General features: G+C 42.4%; 1 protein-coding gene and 1 long non-coding RNA gene across 4 annotated transcripts; one reads left to right on the top strand and one right to left on the bottom strand.

The window, feature by feature from the left end:
• Window positions 1-571: 571 nt before the first annotated feature.
• On the bottom strand, window positions 572-7,228 carry GINS3 (GINS complex subunit 3). Its single transcript, XM_049805837.1, has 3 exons — window positions 6,979-7,228; window positions 6,268-6,501; window positions 572-3,583 (listed from the first exon to the last, which is right to left on the bottom strand). Exons 1-3 carry the CDS (start codon window positions 7,150-7,152, stop codon window positions 3,353-3,355), a joined length of 639 nt encoding a protein of 212 aa, XP_049661794.1. The 5' UTR covers window positions 7,153-7,228; the 3' UTR covers window positions 572-3,352.
• A 74-nt stretch (window positions 7,229-7,302) lies between these two features.
• LOC126040861 (uncharacterized) lies at window positions 7,303-18,895 on the top strand. Of its 3 annotated transcripts, XR_007506732.1 has the most exons (5): window positions 7,303-8,047; window positions 9,491-9,610; window positions 14,158-14,243; window positions 17,468-17,572; window positions 18,787-18,895. It is a non-coding gene; the product is annotated as an uncharacterized LOC126040861 (long non-coding RNA). The 3 variants fall into 3 exon arrangements; XR_007506730.1 differs by lacking the exon at window positions 18,787-18,895 and having other exon boundaries at window positions 17,468-18,769; XR_007506731.1 differs by lacking the exons at window positions 17,468-17,572; window positions 18,787-18,895 and adding an exon at window positions 16,667-17,016.
• Window positions 18,896-19,832: the final 937 nt, after the last annotated feature.

Here is a 19,832-nt window from a genome sequence, read left to right as displayed (position 1 = left end):
TAGGTGAGAAAGTGTGTGTGTGCTGGTTGCAGAGCTATTTGTATTTAACTAGGGGTCAACCCTCCACAGCTGCCTGATCTGCTTTGTTCATCATACATTGCAGCCTGGCACAGGAACAGACTACCTAGGGAGGCAGTGGGTTCTGCTGCAGAGGCAGCTTCTAAAGGCCTGGCTGGACAAACATCAGCCTGAGATGGGTTAGACAGGGCTAAACGTAGAATATCTCAAGTTGGAAGGGACCCATAAGGATCATCAAGTCCAACTCCTCGCTTTAGGGGAAGGACTGGGCCAGGTAAGCCCCTACCTCTTTTCAAAAACAGGACATTAAAACCCAAACAAATATTCTTATGTGAACGCATAACTAATAAGCATCTCAAATTTAGCATATTTTTTACTTGATTGCAATGAAAACCATTGTGGCAGTATTGTAAAACATGTCTATGGACAGCTTTCTCATAAACATCAGTAGTCCTCCAGTTTAAAAGCTGAGGGACATGGGGAGAAATGACACTTAAAAGTCCTTTTCAGACCTCTTCTGTATAGTTCTGTAAGGAGGATTTATTGTGCCATTCTGAAAATACACAAGTTCAAACTCCTATAACTCAGAGCTTGCTGTGGTGCAATCATAAAGGACAGTCTGTGTTCATAAAGAGTACAGAGCTCTCTTTTTTTGTATTTCTTCACAGAAAAAAAGCATTCCATGCAGCAAGGAAAAAAAAACAAAAAAAAAAAAGGAAAAAAAAAATCAACAGAATATCAAATCTACTAACCAAATACTGTAATTAATTTAACATTACAGGATGAAATTTTTTAATGGTCTTACTGGTGTTTATTCCTGAACACTCAGGGTTACTAAAAGTGACACTGCCTACTTACAAAAAGCCAGTGACATTGAGGACTACTTCAGGGATTTTTTTTCTCCCCACTCTGAAAATAGCTGTACAAAATGTTGGCAAATGAGCAACCGTCTGCTTGGATTTTGCACCCAGCAGTACAGAAGAAAAACGTCTCACAAATGTAGGAAAATGAGTTTGGATAGTCACCAAAACCAGTCCTGAAACTGATGAACTAGTGATTTTTGTTATAAACCAATGAGATCTCAGAGCCACCATCTCATTAAAATAATCCTTCCAGTTCAAAAATGGTTCTCATCACAGATGGACTTAAACTTGCTTCCCTTGCAGCTGAAGCACTGAAAACAGCTTTGACATGCTACATGAAGTCTATGCTACAGCGCCTGGGGCAGCAGTGTACGAATACAGAGATGGCCAATTTCCACCCACTACCCACCACTCTACAACAAAGTTGAGGTAACACGGAATCACCTCGATCCATCTCGTGTTTTATAAAAATGCAATTTATAAAATCAATAGCTTATTGATTGGTTGGCAGTGTCTCTCCCACAACTTGGGCAAACAGCTATTACGCATGTGGGGCAAGTCAGACAGGAACTACTTCTACACTTGCATGACTGCACGACTGTAGCTCCTGACTGCATTACCTGTAAAAGAAGAAGAATGATATAAGCAGGACTGCATTATCTATCATGGCCACAGTTTTGTAGAGACCTGCACTTTCCAATCTATGACGAATTTTTTTGCTGTGCAGCCATTAACAACAGACATTTTACATTGCAAGCATCCCCTTACAAAATATTTATTCAACATAAAAATCCAGAAATGGACAATAGACAAAAACCTCATGAAAATGCATAGGCTATTATGTGCCATTAAGTCATTAAGTTCAGCAGCATTTGATCTTGCACATACTTGAAATACTTTGTCAGGCACAGCTTCTAATTAGTCTCCTGTGGCCGGACAGCTGGCCCAATGCAGCTGAGGTGGAGACGCCAAGGTGCTTGTGAAGCCAGCACACTGTCCCCTCTCACCACCTCCAGAGGCAGAGCTTTCAGCCCTCTGGCCAAGGGATGGCCATGCACCTTTTGTACTTGAGGTTTCCAGTTTGAAGTATACAATATCCAGGTGCATCTGCAAGCCCAGTAACGACTCCTCCAAGGTCTGGATCTTGCTGCCACCTCCCAGTGATTCCCACAGAAGAGGAAGCGCTCAGTATCATTACAATCTGGCTCCTCCACTTAGGTACTCTGCAAGGTCCACCTGCTACAGATGCTCAGAAGCACCCATAAGATATTTAATACCTGCTTCCAAAGGACAACCATCCTGATGATCACGGGAACTATGCCCTACAGAGATAACCATCTGTTTTCTGTCTCCAATCCAATGGGACTTCAGATAATCTAAGTTTAAGGGCATCCACATGGGATGATAACCACTGTGCTGTTTAGCAAATTCCAACTCCAGTCACTTCTACTGGCAAGAATGACATTTACTAGGATCATTTTGCTAGAATCATTTAGATGGATCAGAAGAAAGGAAACTCAGTTCATTTGCTCTGTCTCTTCTACTAACCAAATTTAGTAACCTGAAGAATTTCTCATGGGAAAACAGATGGCTCAGAGGTTGATAATGGGGGAGAGTTTCCATTAAAGTTGCTGCTTCTGATAAGGTCCGGACTCTTTGTTGCCTTCTGTTGCCTCCTCTGTAAAACAAGCGGAGGAGCTTAACACCTATCCTAGAGATGCATCCATTGCCAAAGCCACTCGCATCAAAGAAGAACATTCTCCAACCTGTGCAGCATCAAGACCACAAGGGCGGAAAGGGAGAGAGAGGATGAGGCGGCACATGAGACCTGTCCAGCCACTTCGCTTGCTACATGGGTTAGAGGAGGTATTTTTCCCTGGGGCACTAACACTGTGTACAAAAGTCAGCAAAGAAAAACATTCCTGCCTCACAAAGAGTACCTGTTCCACCTCAGTGTATTAGAAATGGGAAAAATTCAATGCAGTTTGTATCACATTTTTTTGCACATCATTGAGGCTCTCCAAAAAACAGGGAACATGGAAACACTTGTTTCCAGGAGGCTGGAATGGGAAGGACAAGATGAAATACATAGAATTACACTTTTTTCCAAACAGATCCAGTATTGTAAATATCAATTTGGAAGATAAAGAATAATAAATATTAATTACCCCTTTAAAAAATCCTCTCATACCCTTTCAGAAACCTAGCAAACACTTTTAACTGCAAATCCTCAGGAGTGGTATGAGTAAGCTGTAAAGCTATCCAGTGATGCGATGCAATCTATTTTTTATACCCTTGCCGTCTGCCTTTAAAATTTGCACTAGTCTAATCCGAAGACGTTCTAGAGAAGAATTCCCATTAATGGACAGGGAGCCTGTCCTTCCGCAAAGCTGATTCATCTTTCTCTTCTGTGACAGACAGACTGTAAATCTCTCAGTGTCCCCCACTGTAGCTGCATGTTCTTCAGGCTTTTAACCATCCATATCTGTGAACTTTCTTTTCCCATAATTCTGGACCAGACTGGAAGCTGTGATTTGAGAAGCCTGTCCCTTTTCCCAGCACTGGAAGTCATTCAGCCCTTTCTGGCCAGCTCGAAATAAGGCTCGCTCCAATTCATCCAGCCGAGCCACCAGTGCTGATGTGTCCTCGTTGTAGGCATTCTGAGAGGAGTCCATGATACGACGAAAACGGCTAATAAATGTCTAAAGAAGATAAGCATAATTACTGACAGGTAACACAGAGGCTTCTTCACCTCAAATGCTACAGGTCTGAGCTTTCAAGACTGAAAAGCCAAAGGTGTAGGCTCTAGTTCACAACTAGTCAAGGGTCTCCAAACAGCATAGCACCTATTGACCGTGGATACAAAGACAAACCATTTCCTGCCTGAGCTGGGAGAACAAGTCCCTGATACACTAGATGGGAAGCAAGCACAGAATTAGATTTTGGCTGCTTGCTAATGACAGGCTTGAGCAGACCACGTGGTATATAACATAATTAATGATCTATTCCATCTCACTTCACAAGCAATCATTGCTTTAGAGCAGTTGGAATGAATTTCATGCCACAGCAGCTACTGCAGGAACACAGAAGCTGCAACCTGTGAATGGCCTGGAAGTTAAGCCAAACTCCACTGTAAAGCATTCAGTATGCTGAAAAAACACTTAGCCAGGAAAAAGGCCTTTTTCTACAGAGGAAGTCTTTTTCCAAATCTACGACTAATAAATAACATTTTTAAAAGCTAAGCAACAGGACATATTTAAGGATTTTTATTCCCCCCCTTATCTTTGCTTTTGGCAATAAAAAAAAAAAAAAGGGTCAAAACTCTTTGAAAACTGTGCTTTGTTATTTTAGAAACTGATTTTAGAATCATCAGAACTGTAGTATTTTAGAGATTTATTTATAGAATAAATATATTATAAATTAATAACTCTCATTTTGGCTTTGCCACCAAATAGTTATACTTCACATTTATAGTTCCTGAATATTTGGAAAAGGAGTTTTCACTGTTGTTTTGTTTATTTTTTAAGTCAGCACTGCCCCCCTCTTGTTTGCTTTTAATAAAGAGAAAGCATACCTTGTGTGCTTTGATTTTTCTGTCAACAAGTAATTTGTGCTAATGTGGCTTTTTCCCCCAAGATGTCCATTAGCAGAAAGCGAAAAGACAAGGAAAGGTGTGGTCACCTCCTCAATGCAGAAAGCAAGCTTTCAGTGGACAACTCCAAGAAAGCAGCAGTGCTTTAAAGCCTCTTTGCATCAGCCTTCATTTAAAGAATAGAGAAAGAAAAAAAAAAAAGAAGAAAAAAAGCCAATAGCAATCATCCCAGACTACTTAGAGAGCTGGCTGAAGAAATCTCAGAGCTGTTAGTGGTTATTTTTAAAAGCTCAAAGAGCACAGAAGTCCGGAAACTGGCATAGATGGTATCTATCTTTTAAAAGATATAGGGGAGATGGAGAGGGAGGAAGGAAGAGCCAGGGAATTATAAATCCATCATTATCAATTCCTGGAAACATACTGGAACAAATAAACTATACATAAACTTCTGCAAGAAAATAGAGAGAAGAATAATAGCCAACATGGACTTGCCAAGAACAAACTTTGAGAGACCAGCCTAGTTTCCTATTATGGCAGGATGCTAGGCCTTACAAAGGGAGGAAAAGCAGCAGACAGGTATCTGTCATGGGACATTCTTGCAAGATTTAGCTAAACCACCCATAGGTGGTTGGTAAAGACAATTACCCATAGCTCCTGTCAGGGGGGAAGAACATATTGAGTAGAGTTCAACAGGGGTCTATCTGGAACCAAGTACTGTTTAATATATTAATAAAGTTACTAAAGGAACAGAAGTTATGCTTATTAAATTAACAAACAACATGCAGGAGAAGGAGAAGGGATGACTGCAAGCATGTTGGGGAGCAGAACTCTTGATTCATAATGATCCTAACAAATTAGAAAGATGGTGTGAAAACAATAGGACGTAATTCACCTGGGACTAATGTAAGGTTTTACATTAAGGCAGAAACAGGGAACCATGCAAAGGCAGGAAGAGGAACGATTGTCTGTGTATGGAATCTGTACCATCTTACTGTGGACTGTAAACCAAACACATATCAATGTCACTCTATCGTGAAAAACAAGATGCTGCACCACGATGAGCCTACAAAATTCACAGAATAAGCTTTTTGTTTTCATCAGTGCAAGTCCTAAGCAGGAGGCTGTATGCTGTTCAGGGCACTGCAAGTCACAGTGGATGCAGATCAACTGGAAAGATACCAGGAGTGCACAATAAGGACAATCAGAGGTTAGAAAGGAGGACCCACAAAGAGTTACCAAATGAATTGGGACTGCTGCAGGAAGGAAGAGAATAATCTGTCCTCAGTGTTTATTCTGTATGAGACTAACAGAACGGAGCTTGTATTGCTGCAAAGGAGCTTTAATTTAGACATCAGAGGAAACCTTCTAAGATTAGGATGGTGCAGCACTGAAACAGATTGCCCAGAGCAGTGTGAAGTCTCATCATTACAGAGCTTTAAAAACAGAGTAGAAAAATAGAAATAATAGAGAGTGAGTTAATTCTGCCTTGAAGCATGGGCACAATTAAATAATCTTATGTCTCCTCTAGTCCTTTTACAGGATTTTATGAAATACTGTATTTACAGTGTGGAAACGCCAAGCTAAAATTACACTCCCGGATGCATACTTGAGGCTTCCACCACTAGACTGTGCAGTTGCCCAAAGGGTCATCCTACAACTTGATCCAGACATCCATATCCAGAGGTCATTTGGATGACAACAGGATATCTTTCCTGAAGACTGTTGAGCAGCTGGGAACCAGAGGAAGATGGAAAAACTTAAAACGAAATTTCAAGACTTAGTTCAGATACTTGCCTGCAGGAGACTCTGAGCTATCTCAGGATTCTCTGGATTGTCAAAATTCAAGAGCTGGGAGCCAAATCCATAGTAGTATGGCCCCATCTTATGCAGATCAACCACGTTGGCATCAGCACTGAACACTGTCCTCCAGGCTTCCTTGTAAATCTTTGGCAGTTCCACAGAAATGATTCTTCTTTTGCTGTCATGTAGACCTTTAGCAAGCCACAGAGGTATTTCCAGCTTTGATCCCTGCATGAATGAGAAACACCCAAAGCTGTCTACATCATGAAAACAGACGTAAAGCAACCCCAAAGACAGATAGCAAACTTTATTCATGCAGATCCAGTGTCGATTGTGTTTTCAGAACAGTCCGCTGTAATTGTAATATAAAACAGGCACACTTTAGATGCATTGACTATTACTGCAAGACTCTGAAAGCGGATCTTTTTTATTGATGTTGTATAATGCAATAATTATCAGATTATTAAACACCAGGAAAAAAAACCCACCACAACAAAACAAAGCAGGCAAAATGCATAGAATAAAAGTAACTTTTTAAAAAGCAGCTAGAAAACGCCAGCCAGCCACCCACCCACCCACCACCGGGGGGTGGGTGAGGGTCGCCTACAGCTCCCAGCGTCCCCCGCGCCTCCGCTGTACGCCCCGCCCCGCCCCACGCGGTGGCTGCCGGGAGCCGTAGTTCTTCCCCCACCACCCGCCGGTTACCTCAGGGATGGAGTCGCCGGTGCCGGCCCCCGGGCCCAGCGCGAAAGCCAGGCGCGGCAGGCTGGTCTCGGCGCGGCCCGGCAGCTTCTCCTGAGACATCAGGATGTCGTCCAGCGACAAGAAATTCTCCTCCGGGCCCAGCCCGGGGCCCACAGGGAAATACGCCTCGGACATGGCCGGGCGAGCGGGGCGCCTCGGGGCTCCCGCGCAGCCGGGCGAGCCCTCCCGCCGCCCGACGGCGCGGCGTCGCGCTTGCGCGTTGCCACGGCCCGCCCCTGCCGGCGCAGCCCCGCTCCGCCCCGCGCCCGGCGGCGGGAAGGGGGCAGGCCCGGGGCTCGGCGGGGCTCTCCCTCGCGGCCGTGCCGGCACCGCGGCGGGGGTCCGTCCCCCGCACCCGTGCTGGCCCCGCCGCTTGGCGGCCCTAGGGCCCGGGCAGGCGCGCTGCCGAGCCAAGGGGAGGCCGGGCCTCGGCAGGGGCTGCGAGCTGCCGGGCGCCGGGCCTGGCCCGGCCTTGGCCTGCCCGTGCCGGCGTGGCCTCCATTCCGCACGCCGGCGGTTGTCCGCCGCCAGCAGCCTTTCTAGCACGGGACGGCCGTGGCAGCGGCTCCGGCTTTGCTTTCAGCCTGGCCTCCGGGCAGCTCCTTGCAGCCGCCACCCCTCCCCCGCCCGGCCTGCCAGCCTGGTGTTGCAGGCAGACGGCTGTGAAAGAGGCGTCTCGAAGGCGTGTCCCGTCCACGTACACGCACCGGGCTGAGTTTGCAGGCCGTGGCCAGCGCTGCTGGCTGACAAAAGCCCTGTCCTCCGGCAGGACCCGCGGGCAGAGCAGCAGTAGCGACCCGCTGGCCCCTCGCTGGCCCCTCGGGACAGCTGTTCGGCAGGCAGAGGGATTGCCCTGCGTGCAGCTTCAGTACCTTCATCAGAACCTTCCGTTTAGCTGTCTGAAAAGCCAAGCAAGTGCTGCTCGCGTGGTTAGTTATCCCTGTGTTTTCTTTTTGGCAATTAAGGACTTGGGTCGCCTTGCAGAGTAGAAGATGAGACCGACAGATGGGGTTGTGCTGAGTAGGCAGAGGTTGGTATTAATGAGCGATGTATACCGTGGATTTCAAAGTGAGGCTACATCCCTCAGTAATTTGTTTCAGTGCTATAAAATAAGTAATGAAGTCATATTTTGATGGCAGAATCGCATAGCCCGTGCTAAATTCTGGGTTTGATTGTGTATAAGAATGGTGGTTAACCCCATTTTTATCTGAATTTTACTTCATGTTAGAACCGGACGTTGTGCCAGCTCTTCTTTTTTTTTTTGCTCAATTGTTTCAAAATTAGTTCATTTTTCATCACATTAAAGTTTTCTTGCTATTCCCGAAACTGTATGTGCTGAAAACATTATTCTTTCTATATACAGTGGTCTATAAAATAACATTTAAATGATCTAGTAAACATTTCAATCTTTGTTCTGCTAAGGAACAAAAAACAAACAATTGAGCAGGGTTGAAACTCAAGAGACTTGACAATGTCGCTGAAGAATAACGACAGAGTTATTTATAGGGGGGTTGATGATTTGTTTAATGACGTTTTCAGTCCATGACTAAGGCGTAAGCCAATGCCTCTTCAATTACCTTTTAATTCTTACAGCCTCAGCATTCTTCATGGCTGCTGTTTGCTCAAGCTGGATCCATTGTGATTTGATATTGTTTTGTCTTCATTAATTAGCATGCTGGTACTTTAATACCTTTTTCAAAGTCAAACCCATGCAAAAATAATCAAATTTGCACCAGTGTATTAAATCTTGCACTATTTTATTTCAGACTAAGAAAAATAAAGCACAGGCAGTGGAGACTTGAGACCTTAGAATGATGTACTTCCATCACTTACACGTCCCTTAGCTGCCATGGCAATATATGCTATAAAAACGCAGCCAACAAAGAAATGCAAGCTTTTTGTGAACCGTGGCATGCTGGATTTGCAAAAATCTAAATGCCATTAATTTGTTAGACAAGTATCAGAAATAGAGATCCAGGAACAGAAGAAATGTATGCACATGTGTTTGTCAATGTGACGCCCGCACACCGCTGATTTTAGAATGTCAGTACGTTAAATCATGACAACAGCCATAAGAGAAATGCATGCTCCTGAAACGAGATTTAATGTAAAAGGCCATTTCTTGTAAGATGCTGAATTTTTATCTATGGTGCAGAAACCAGACATTATATTAGAGTTAGCAATGTTAATTATTGTCCTGTGTTGGTTTTGTGTTTTTTAATGAGAGATGAAGTCTTTCTGTTTGGAAAAGAAATCCTTCTATCTATGCACATGTTCCAAATGAATTACAGAGCAACTTCCAAAAGCCCTTTCTAAAGGGCAGTTCTGATAAAATTATAATTTGCTGAATTGGATTAGTAAAAATATTCCCTGCTTAATCAGGTTTAGGAAACAAAGCTCTATGCTAAATATGAAAGCTTGCACTGTGAGTGAGAGGAGAGAACTATGCAAATGGAATATGTTATTTTTCTAGGGTGCAGAAGTAGACATCTGGAAAAATAAGAAAGAAAAGCCCTGTTTCCATGTGCCCCAAGATGCCTCGGCCTATAGCGGGTGATACTGAAATGAGGCACAGAGATGCAGAAGGCCTAAGGTACTGGGCAAAGTTGAAAGAACACAAAGGGGAAAGATGTTTACACTCACTGTAAAATCAGCTGAAGAATTGTTCTTCTGTGAGAATTTTAATGAATGATGGGTTTGGTAACCAAAATTATGTCGCCCCTTTTTGGAGTATGTTTGCCTTCTCATCCTGAGAAAGGTACTAGGCAGGTTCTTATTCTTGAGCACTCATGTATGAATCTTAGTATAAATATAGGCATAATGAGTCTCCAGTTTACAAATCCTCCAAGTACAAACAGGTTCAGTTATGACACAAGACATTCCTTTTCTTTCAGGAAGGTCTTGGAAATCATCTTAATGAAAATATAATATGGTTTAGGATGCTGGACTCATTATGCATAAGTAGTCTGAGAAGGGAATCAGATCCTGTAGCTTTACTGAGACATAACGACAGAATCCCTCAATAATCAGAGTAAAAAAGGGATCAAAAGCATGTAAGGAGAAGAAAGGGAAAGAGATGTTGAGAGAAGGCGGTAGCAGAGCAAAAGAGGCAGGAGGCGAAGGCATATGCCAAAAGCTGAGTAATGACAGAGCAAAATATTACAGAAGTAAGTTTGAGCTGTGATGGGTAAAACCCAAATTACTTCCAGGTACAGTAGATAAATTGAGAGGATTGCAAAGTATGGAAAAGAATGAAAACTTAGAAATCAAGCGACAGCTGTTACATCCCATCTATGTACTTCTTAAATCTTGAATACCACAAAATTCAGCCAATTTAATCTCTTAGATAAATTGAGGGAAGCAAAATTATGTTACCTGCTTCTTCTAGGGACTTCCATTTGATCAGAGGAGGCTGATGTCTGTGTGTATTGCATAGTTGCGAGATGTGTCATGACAGCATGTGTATGTGATGTTACGACAGTCAGCTGATGCTGCCATTATGGGTAATTTAAATAATGTTAAATACATGAAGTGAGACAACTGAAAAAGCTGCAGGATGTTGATGGGGGCAGGAAGTACCACTCCCTGTGACCTCACCTTACCTTACTTTTTAAGGTCAAAGTGAGAGAGCAATCATCAGTCTCTACATATTGGACTAAACCACAGCACAAACTAAGGTTGATATTGAGCCTTTGTCCCCTCTCATGCAGAATCTCAATTACCATATAGGGTTATAGTATGACCTGCTTTTCTTATTTGTGTTTGTATCAAGTAATTGGAAACCCTGGCAGGGTTTTTGGCTGTCTTAAGATCCCTAGATGAGACAACTGACTTGAGTGGAGCCAGAATCTCACTGTCTAATCCTGGCCAGAGAATCCCGAGTGCATGAGTAAAACTCAGGCATGTGGTGTGTATACTTTTGAGAGCGGAGCTTTCTGTTTTGTGGCGTCCAGCTGATAGAAGACAACACGTAGCACATATCCTTCACCCACATCCCCAGGGTTTTCTGATGCTACTCAGATCATTCCTTTCCCTCCTGGAACTTTCACTCACCAAATTTGCATTTCCTAATCAGTTAATTTGCCTGCAGCAGTGGGAGTTCTTATTTGTAAGTAATGCCATACTGTATCTTTGATACAAGCTTTTGCAACCCCTTTGTTGTGTAAATACAGACGTATAACTCAAGTAAACCAATTGGCTTCAGTAGGATTATCATAAGAGAGTTAAGTGCTATGAATAAAAACTGTTCTCCAAGAGACAGATCCTGCAGTCCAGTACAACTTTATTTTTTGAATGAAAAGGGGTAGCAGCACAAGTCAGTAGTTAACCCAAGGACATAATTGCTTGCCTGTTCAGTTTATCTGCCAATGTGAGAGATTCAGCAACAGTATTAATGATACACCATATTCTTATTTACATCTCAAAGTATCATTCCTTTCCACATGGAGGAAAGGAGAAGGATTGTGTCACGTTTTGCAGACAGGAGAACAGCCATAGAAGAAGTGAAGGGATTTAGGGTAACCAAGCATCCTATGGAAAGGGTGTTCTGGCTTCCAGCTTCTAGCCAAGGGTCTCTTAGCAAGAAGGCAGCAATCTCAGCAGGGCCTCTGGCTAGCTTGAAGTGAAAAGATAAACCAGATGCTATAGCTGGTATTGCAAATAGCATTTTTGACAACCAAAGTGAAAGAAGCATTTCTAGAACTCTTAAATATTTTTCCTGTCATTTACTGTGTGAATCTCTGTTATTATGTGGGAGTGGATTCAGCAATTTCCAAGGCATTTTTGACCATTGTGTAGTTTTGCTGGTAAGTGAAAAGTCACAGTTAAGTCAGCAGCAGGCATTTGATGAAGGTTTCTTGTTTTAAGGAGTGATGCCATGTTGCTAAAACTTTTTATGATTTAGATGGGAATACTGCCAAAACTGTTGGTGCTTCTTGCACTTGGAGTTCCCTAGATGGCAATTTACTATTGTTTTTGTTTAGAAGTATGGGAAAATGGTAATTGTGATAACTGCCTTCAGCAATAAATTAAGGAAGTTGCTGATTACTGTGCAGAATTTTATATCTGCAGTAAATTCAAAAGGGGTGAGATTTCTCAAATTTTTGGCATCTCAGTGTAACTGTGATGATGTGAGCAGAAAACTCACATGTATTTTTATTTCATTCACATCTACTCCCATGACATGGTTGAAAGAAAAGTACTGTGTTCATTCTTGAGAGGGAGACCCTTTCCTACCTGTACGGTACTCAAGCTGCTGAGCAAAACAATTAATCCTTTCCACAGCATAAAACATTAAACATCAGCAATTTCCTTTTTCTTATGTCTCACCATTCACAGTACATATCCTAGGGAGATGTTGGAAATTATGCTCTTCCAATTAAGTTGCATGCACTCCAACTCGGTTCAGCAAAAGGCTGCTCAATGCCCAGAGACAAAAAAACATCTAATGAATCAATCTTTGTGCACAGAAGAAAGCTTTTTTTTTTTTTTTTTGTAAGAAATTACATAAAAACTAGAAACTGATGACCTGTTTGAAAGCAAGATAAGGGGGCGGGGTGCTATATGAGCTTCACTTTCTAAATGATGTTAGGCTATTTTTCTGGGCTATCCAGGACATTTCCAGTAAAAGCAAGGTAAAATTTGCAAATTTTACCCCTATAAAAAGAAGAAAATATTATTCTTTGTCTTTCAGACTCAAATAAGCAATTTTAATATCTGACTACAGATATTTTTAATATTTTTATCTTTACATCCTGATAATATTTTTCTTCATTCTAGGTTCTCACTTATTCACATTAGTCTGGAGAGTTTGAGTGAGTGACTTACTGAAAAAAAAAGGCAACACTACTTATTTCTCAAGATCTAGAATAAGAGCTTTAATTCTGAATTGCAGGGAGAGTATGTTCATATCAACTCACTTCTGTGTAATCAGTAAGTTACTAAAACACGAATGCTACCAATTTCTTCACTGCCTTCATTCAGATTCCTTGTATCTGGCTTCGCCACCCACCCTCTGCCTTTATCTGCCATGTTGTCTATACCAGTGATCCAGGATCACTAGCGGCAGAGGATGGCAGTCATCTGCATTTCATATTTTCAATTGCCTGTGCTCTTTGAACCATGGTTTCAGTGTTACCAGCATTACTTCAGCCCTTCATTCATCAGCATTAGATGAGCAGAATGCTGCTGATATTCCGGGGTTCTTAGAAACAGAATCTCCCTTTGCTTTGTCAGAGTGTGAATGCTCCTTTTGCCCCATGGCTTGCTGTCTTTGGTGAGCAGAATCTCTGAATACCTTAAACCTGATTGCCTCTTGGCTGCTGCTTTACCTTTCTGGACTGTGGTTATCTGGTCAGGCTGTCCCATGTTTTTGAGGCATGTTATAATAGGAAAAGATCCAAACTGTTTCTTCTCTGATCACATATGGGAAGTGAAATCTAACAGCACCTTGCTGGAGCAGACTGGATCATGTCAAAAAGTAGAGAATCTCATTCGTAGCTTGTGAAAAGGTTTTTTTTTCATCCTTCAATGTAGAAAATGCTATAGAAATGTCAGGTTACACGGAACGCATGCTGGGGAGTTGGCTAATATCATGTGATTATAGTCAGAATTAGCACACCAAAAATTCTATGCCCCAGTGGGAAAGATCATTAGTATTAGACAACTAGGAGGTCCATGAGGAGCAGAGCAAAACCAGAGTTTCTTGCTTGCATTCCTGGCATTTTTGGGAGAGAGAAAGGTAACTGCTGGGAATGAGAGGAAACCATCTAAGAGGTGGTCTGATAGCAGCATTTTCTGAGCTGCTGAAAAGATGCCTGTGGAGTCCTGCAGGACCGCCCCCCCCCCTCTACCCACTATCACTTGCCAGACCAGGCAAGTGATCCCAGGTGGTGGGAGCTTGTGAAGCGTGGGGAGAGTTTGAGGTATTAACCCTTGGAGTCAAAGGATTAAGGGGATGATGCAGTTTATTTTGAACATCCCGTCTGGAAGAAGTCCAGTGATTCACAGTGCGGGGAGGGGGGGAAACATGAAGAAGAGACAAGACAGGCAGCTTGCATGGTCTGACAGTTGAGTGGCTCTGTAGTTCTGAGAACATCTTGTCACAGCGTATCCTCAAACCTGACAGCTTTTCTCTTTCAGGCATGGACTACTCTTTGATCCTATAAAGTTTATCTTGGTTTTCATGAAACACCCCTGTAAGAGGCCAGCAATATATCTCATTGCCGGTAAGTCAGCAGTGTGCAGGTGTCATCAGCTAAATATCCAGGAATGTTATATTCAAAAATGACAAAACCCCATGAGATATTTTAAAAGCAGATATATTTTCTCTGGACTTTGTGGCTTGTACTCAGTGGCAGGCTTTATCACACAAACCCAGATGTGGATTTTTGGCAGGGTTTTAACCTCTTCTAGGAGAGACTGCCTATCTTTTAATTTTTCTCATTTTCTTATAATCCTGTATTTACAAGCAGAGCTAGTAAAATAACAGAAGAACACATTCAGCAGGGAAGGTTCAGCAAACCCAGAGTAATCTCACTGAGTGATGGTTTTAGTCCTTACTTTCAAAATATGGAGTTCAAAAATCTGTATCCTTCTCACAGAATTTCAGGGCCAAATATCTCCATGGCAAGTAGATGTAAATCCACTACAGAAAGTGCAGTTATATCCGTTCACCAATGGTGATTTTTTTTGTTGATGGCGTCTTTCAATATTACAATTAGCAGTCCTTAAAGACATTGAAACCTTCTTTGGTGATTCAGTGCAAATGCTTTGCTTTTCTTCTCTTTTGACCAGTGGTCTCCAGAGTGCACTAAGTAATGTGTCTTATAGATTTTAGCCTTTCCCTTATGTCCTTTCTGAGACTTGTATGCAGTACAGAGTTGTTACTCTGCCTCATTTCTAAATGCCCACAATTCTATGGCTTTCTAGTAGAGATGTCAGACTGGATGATAGTTGGTTTTACTTTACATGATGGGGTTTGTGGTTCCTAACGAGCTCATTCCACAGACCAACACTCAGGTCTGCAACAGTTCTTAGATGCCCAACTCTGTTAGGAGGTAATTATCAATGGGACATGAGCTACCAAAGAGGGACTTCACTAGCTCTGTAGCTATGGCTCATTCTTTTCCTGTACGGATGAGCTTTGTTCACATGGTAGAAAATTTTGTTCTAAACAGAACCAAGTAAAGGAGATGAAAATCTCAACCAGCTGAGACCTGCTGGTGTGTCTCAGCAGAGATAGTTTGCGCCTATGTCAGAATGGCTGGTGAACTGGGGTGCACCTGGGAACTTCTTGGTGCACACAGCAGTTTGTTGCCTCTTTTCCCCAAAGGGTGGAAACAGACATGGTTAGCATATCTGAAATGTTAATGATGTGAAATGCATAAGTCAAACTATGAATGTAAAGGTCTAATGCAATTGCTTAAAATTGCAGCAGATTCTTTATAACATCCTTTGCATTCAAGCCTACTTTGGCTTTAAACTTTAGGAATAATTTTATTACAGAGCATTGTACTGGGTCTGGCTGGGATGGAGTTAACTTTCTTCATAGCAGCCTATATGGTGCTCTGTTTTGCATTTGTGTTTGAAACAGTGTTGATAATGCACCAGTGTTTTGGCTATTGCCGAGTAGTGCTTGCACAATGGCAAGGCTTTTTCTGCTCCCTCCTCCAATGGAGGAGGAGGCTGGGGGTGCGCAAGAGATGGGGAAGGGACATGGCTGGAACAGGCGACCAAAGGGATATTCCATACCATATGATATTGAGCTCAGCAATAAAAGCTCAGGGAAAGGGGGTGGAAGGGAGTACGTTCATGGTCACAGTGTTTGTCTTCGCAAGCAATAGTTACACATGCTGAGACCCTGCTTCCCAGGCAGTGACTGGGCATCTGCCTGCCGATAGGAAGTAGTGAATGAATTCTGCTTTTTGCTTTTGCTTTCCCTATTAAACTTGATCCATGAGTCTTTTCACCTTCCTTCTGTTTCCTCCCCATCCTGCAGGAGAGGGGAGCGAGCAAGAGGCTGGGTGGGTGTTTGGCTGCTGGCTGAGGTCAGCCCGTCACAAACACTAGAAAATAGACACTTGGCTCCTGCTCCTAATAAACATCGCTCATCTAGTTTCCCTGCATGAGGTTACATTTTTATTGCAGAATGCTTCTCTACTTTTAAATTTTCCCTTGCATTCAGTTTCATCCCAAATAATTAGTTGAGGAGCTAATGGCATCATCACAGTTCGCTCTGACTGTCCACACCAAAACAGTTAGCTATTTCTTGCAAAGCTGATTAGGAATGACACCCTTCAAAACTTTGAATTTAAATTAGCATTTAGGTTTCAGAGTTAATGTCTCATGGAAACCCAGCCTCCTGAGATGTCAGAGAGATGTTATTGATTTCCTTCCCTAATTCAGCAGGCTGGTGCAAAAAGGTTTGAAGAGCCACTCCTGGACTGCACAGACAACACCACAGGAGCAGTTTAAATCTGTAGATTCATATAGAGTCTCTGCCCAGCTTTTTCATCTGATGCCATTGCAAGCTACCTCAGCCCCAGAAGGTTCCTTAGGAAAGAGGTCTGACCTCCCCAGGAGGATGGCTTAGCAGATGGCTGGGAACATGCTTTGTCTTATTTGCAGTCTCATCATTTCACTGTGTCAGTTCTAGGTAACCTCTTCTGAGCCCATGGGCGCAGAAGCTTCAGCTCCATAAATGCAACTCCTGACTTGCAGCGGCCTGATTGATGGTCCCCAAAGAAGTTTTAGTTTGCCATTACTGCCAGCCAGTTCGGCCCAGCCCAGGCTCTGAGCATACATACCAATAACATCTTCACACCAGTATATAACACAGTTATTTCTTGATGTTTTACTATTTCCTTCTTTTCAGCTTCTCTTTTGCTTGCACTTACTGCAGTTTTTATAGAAAGGTATTTTAAAAAGGTAGGTGAACTGCTTCCTTATTAATTGTGCTTGCTCTATATAATGATGGGTATTTCTAGCAGAATCCATCCTTTTAATCCAACTCTGTGCCACATATACACAGAGAGAAGCAAAATGCCTTTAAGACATCATATATTTGTAAAGAACATTAGTAATGCAGTGAGGTAGATCAGCTTCATATGTTCATTTGAAGATTAGGGTCTAAATTTAGATTTATTCCCCAAAGGGAAGGGTTTTGTGGCCTCAATTTTAATAGCTGTTTCAATCCAAAACTACCATAGGAGTTAGTGCAATGAGAACACTTTGATTTGGAGCCTGGGACTGAATGATATATTAGAAGCTAGACCTCCAGCCTTTAGTGGAAATGCATGGCAGAAATTCCTTGCATCCCTGACTTTGGTCTCTGTCCAGCCCTTCTGTGAGCTCTCAATTTCACCAAATTGCCCTTGATTTACAGCACGTTACTCCTAAGGCCAAGATATCCCTGGATATTGTAATAACATACTATTGGTGTCTTTTGTAGGTTCATGGTGCTGAAAGCATAGGCTTGGTGTTGCAGCCTCCTAACTTGCTTTCAGTGTAACATTCCCTTCTGTGATGGTCTGTAGAGTGAAAGCCATAACTCCAGGTGAGAGATTTGTTTTGGGCTAGAAGTGTTACTCTGATTTATCATCAGCCCAGCAGTGGCTGGCAATGGCAACATGTCCCAGAACTGATGTGCTTGTCACTGTAGAAGAGCTGCTGTACTATCTTTAACGCTCAAAATTACAAAGCATTTAAAAGTATACGGGGCAGACTTGCTAAGTAATTCTTGTGTAGCTTATGAGCAGGTCTTATGCAGCATGCAGAACGTAAGGGGTCAGTTCTTGAAGGCATTCTGTCTTTCTATATTAAGTGTAATAATCTCTGCCTCTTGTATATGTGTGTAGCCTCCATCAAGGAAAATGGTAATGAGTTTGCATACCAAGGAGATATTAAATCCCAATTCCCCTTCAGTAATGTATAATGTCAACAGAAGCCTTTGATGAATGCAGCTTCTTCTTAATTAGATGCTTGAGCAGGAGATTATTAATCCATTTATCTCAAATTCTAATTGTACCGTGAATTGCTCACTGTTTTATGCCTAAGTTTATGATCGTAGTTATTTTCCTAGAACCTTTAAAGAGTCATACTCATAAATGAATGTATTTCTGGAAACTTGAATTGTTGTATTCTTATTTGTATTACTTTCCTCAATATGTGTGTGTGTAAACATTCTGAAAGCCTCACACCATCAGCCAGGGGTATCCCGCAACATAACAATTCAGCAATTGCAGCTATATACCATTTCCATGGTAGTGACATTTGACCTTTAAAAAGATGGATTTTGGCACCAGTAAGGGGAACTGGCTGATTATCATGGCAAAGGCTGGTCTTTATGTACCAGAATTACTGGGTGGGCATGATTTGGGGACCTGCCATCTTTCGGATGCATGTTAAAACCATCAGCTTAGATTGTAATACTAATGTATAATTACTAATCATCCTATAGATCTAAAAATCAGTCCTAGGACATTCAGGGCAAGCCAATCCAATTGCTAAAAGAGCATGTAGTTGCCTGGATGCCACACGTTTGCCTGGATACAGCCAAGGATTCTTTTGAAAATATCCTCATAGCAGGCGTAAACTTTTTTTCTTTTGAACATGCTGAATTAGCCTAGTTCGCAGTTCATGGTGTGTACTGCAATGGCTCCATCTGCTGCAAAAACTCATAAATCACTGAAAACTTCGGAAAGTTGCGGGAAATGGGATTATTTCTCCTATTACCTGTGCTGTTAATGTCCTCTGTGTTTCTATGTCTAGGGTGGGCTACTTAAGAATAGCCTAAGAACATATTGCAGTTTCTTTGTATGCGTGCCCACACAGCAGAGGGATGAGATCGACAAGCACGTGGCTGGTGTTCAGTCAAGTGGATTAATAAAGGATAGTGAATGGATTCACTTTCTCAGAGTGTCCGTGTTTTTATATGGGCTGTTGTGTAGGGCTTGCTGTGTGCAAGCAAATATTTAATGGCACCATCTAAATTGTACCCAGTGATATCTGGGAAGAGAGGAAGGTGTTGGGGGTGGTGATGGTGTCTGCTGTGCTCTATGGTTTTAACTGTCTATACTGGCTGCTATTAAAAAATACAAACAAACCCTACCACAGTTACTTCCTATTCTAAATACAGTGGCAGATGATAGCTCTTCTGGCACCTCCAGGCTCACGTGTTGCCAAATGATTGCTTTTCAGTGGTGTTACTGATGTCCTAGCTGACAACATGTCCCAGTTGTCCTTTCCAGTGCAGACTGTGTTTCTCATTAAGGTCCTGTATCTCACTGCTGAACGAATTCAGACTGGGATGAGGCTGACTGCTCCCATCCTTTCAGTTCTAGGAGGACCCTTCATGGCAGACACTACCTATGTTGACATGCAACTGGGCTGAGTTTAGTTCCAAGTTCCAAATAAAATTATACCTGCACAGCTGAGTGTCATTGCATCTCATTTTAGACAAGAGAATAATTAGTAAATGTCTATTTTGGATGCATCTGGCAGGCTGTATAAACAGAGATAGCTGCGATCTGATTAGCAAACATAGAGGAGTTTCACATAGAGGAGTTTCTTGCACTGTCTGCACTTGAGAAGCTATGGTAACACAAAGTCAGCAGATCCCAGAACCCTTCCGTCAGCCTGACTGGCAGCAGACGTTAAAAATTATGATCTGTTTATGCGTGGGATGAGTTCAGAACTGGGATTTCTGCACCCTGCAGTTTTCTGAACCCCTCCCAGTTCTGCCAAGGATGTACTTTGTGACTTGGAGAAAGTCGGTTCTCTCTTTTTCAGTTTCCCTATCAGTAGAGAGAGTCTTT

Source organism: Accipiter gentilis, chromosome 7 (assembly GCF_929443795.1).
Source record: "Accipiter gentilis chromosome 7, bAccGen1.1, whole genome shotgun sequence".
In the NCBI taxonomy this organism is placed as follows: domain Eukaryota; kingdom Metazoa; phylum Chordata; class Aves; order Accipitriformes; family Accipitridae; genus Astur; species Astur gentilis.
Note: the sequence above shows the minus strand (reverse complement) of the source record. Positions and strands in the feature narration are given on the sequence as shown.

What these genes read in the sequence shown, in the direction of transcription:
- GINS3 (XM_049805837.1), bottom strand. Translation starts at nt 7,152, where the DNA reads ATGTCCGAGGCGTATTTCCCTGTGGGCCCCGGGCTGGGCCCGGAGGAG. An exon ending in CCGGCGACTCCATCCCTGAG is followed by an intron (nt 6,502 to 6,978) that starts GTAACCGGCGGG and finishes TCATTCATGCAG; the next exon opens with GGATCAAAGCTGGAAATACC. An exon ending in TAGCTCAGAGTCTCCTGCAG is followed by an intron (nt 3,584 to 6,267) that starts GCAAGTATCTGA and finishes TATCTTCTTTAG; the next exon opens with ACATTTATTAGCCGTTTTCG.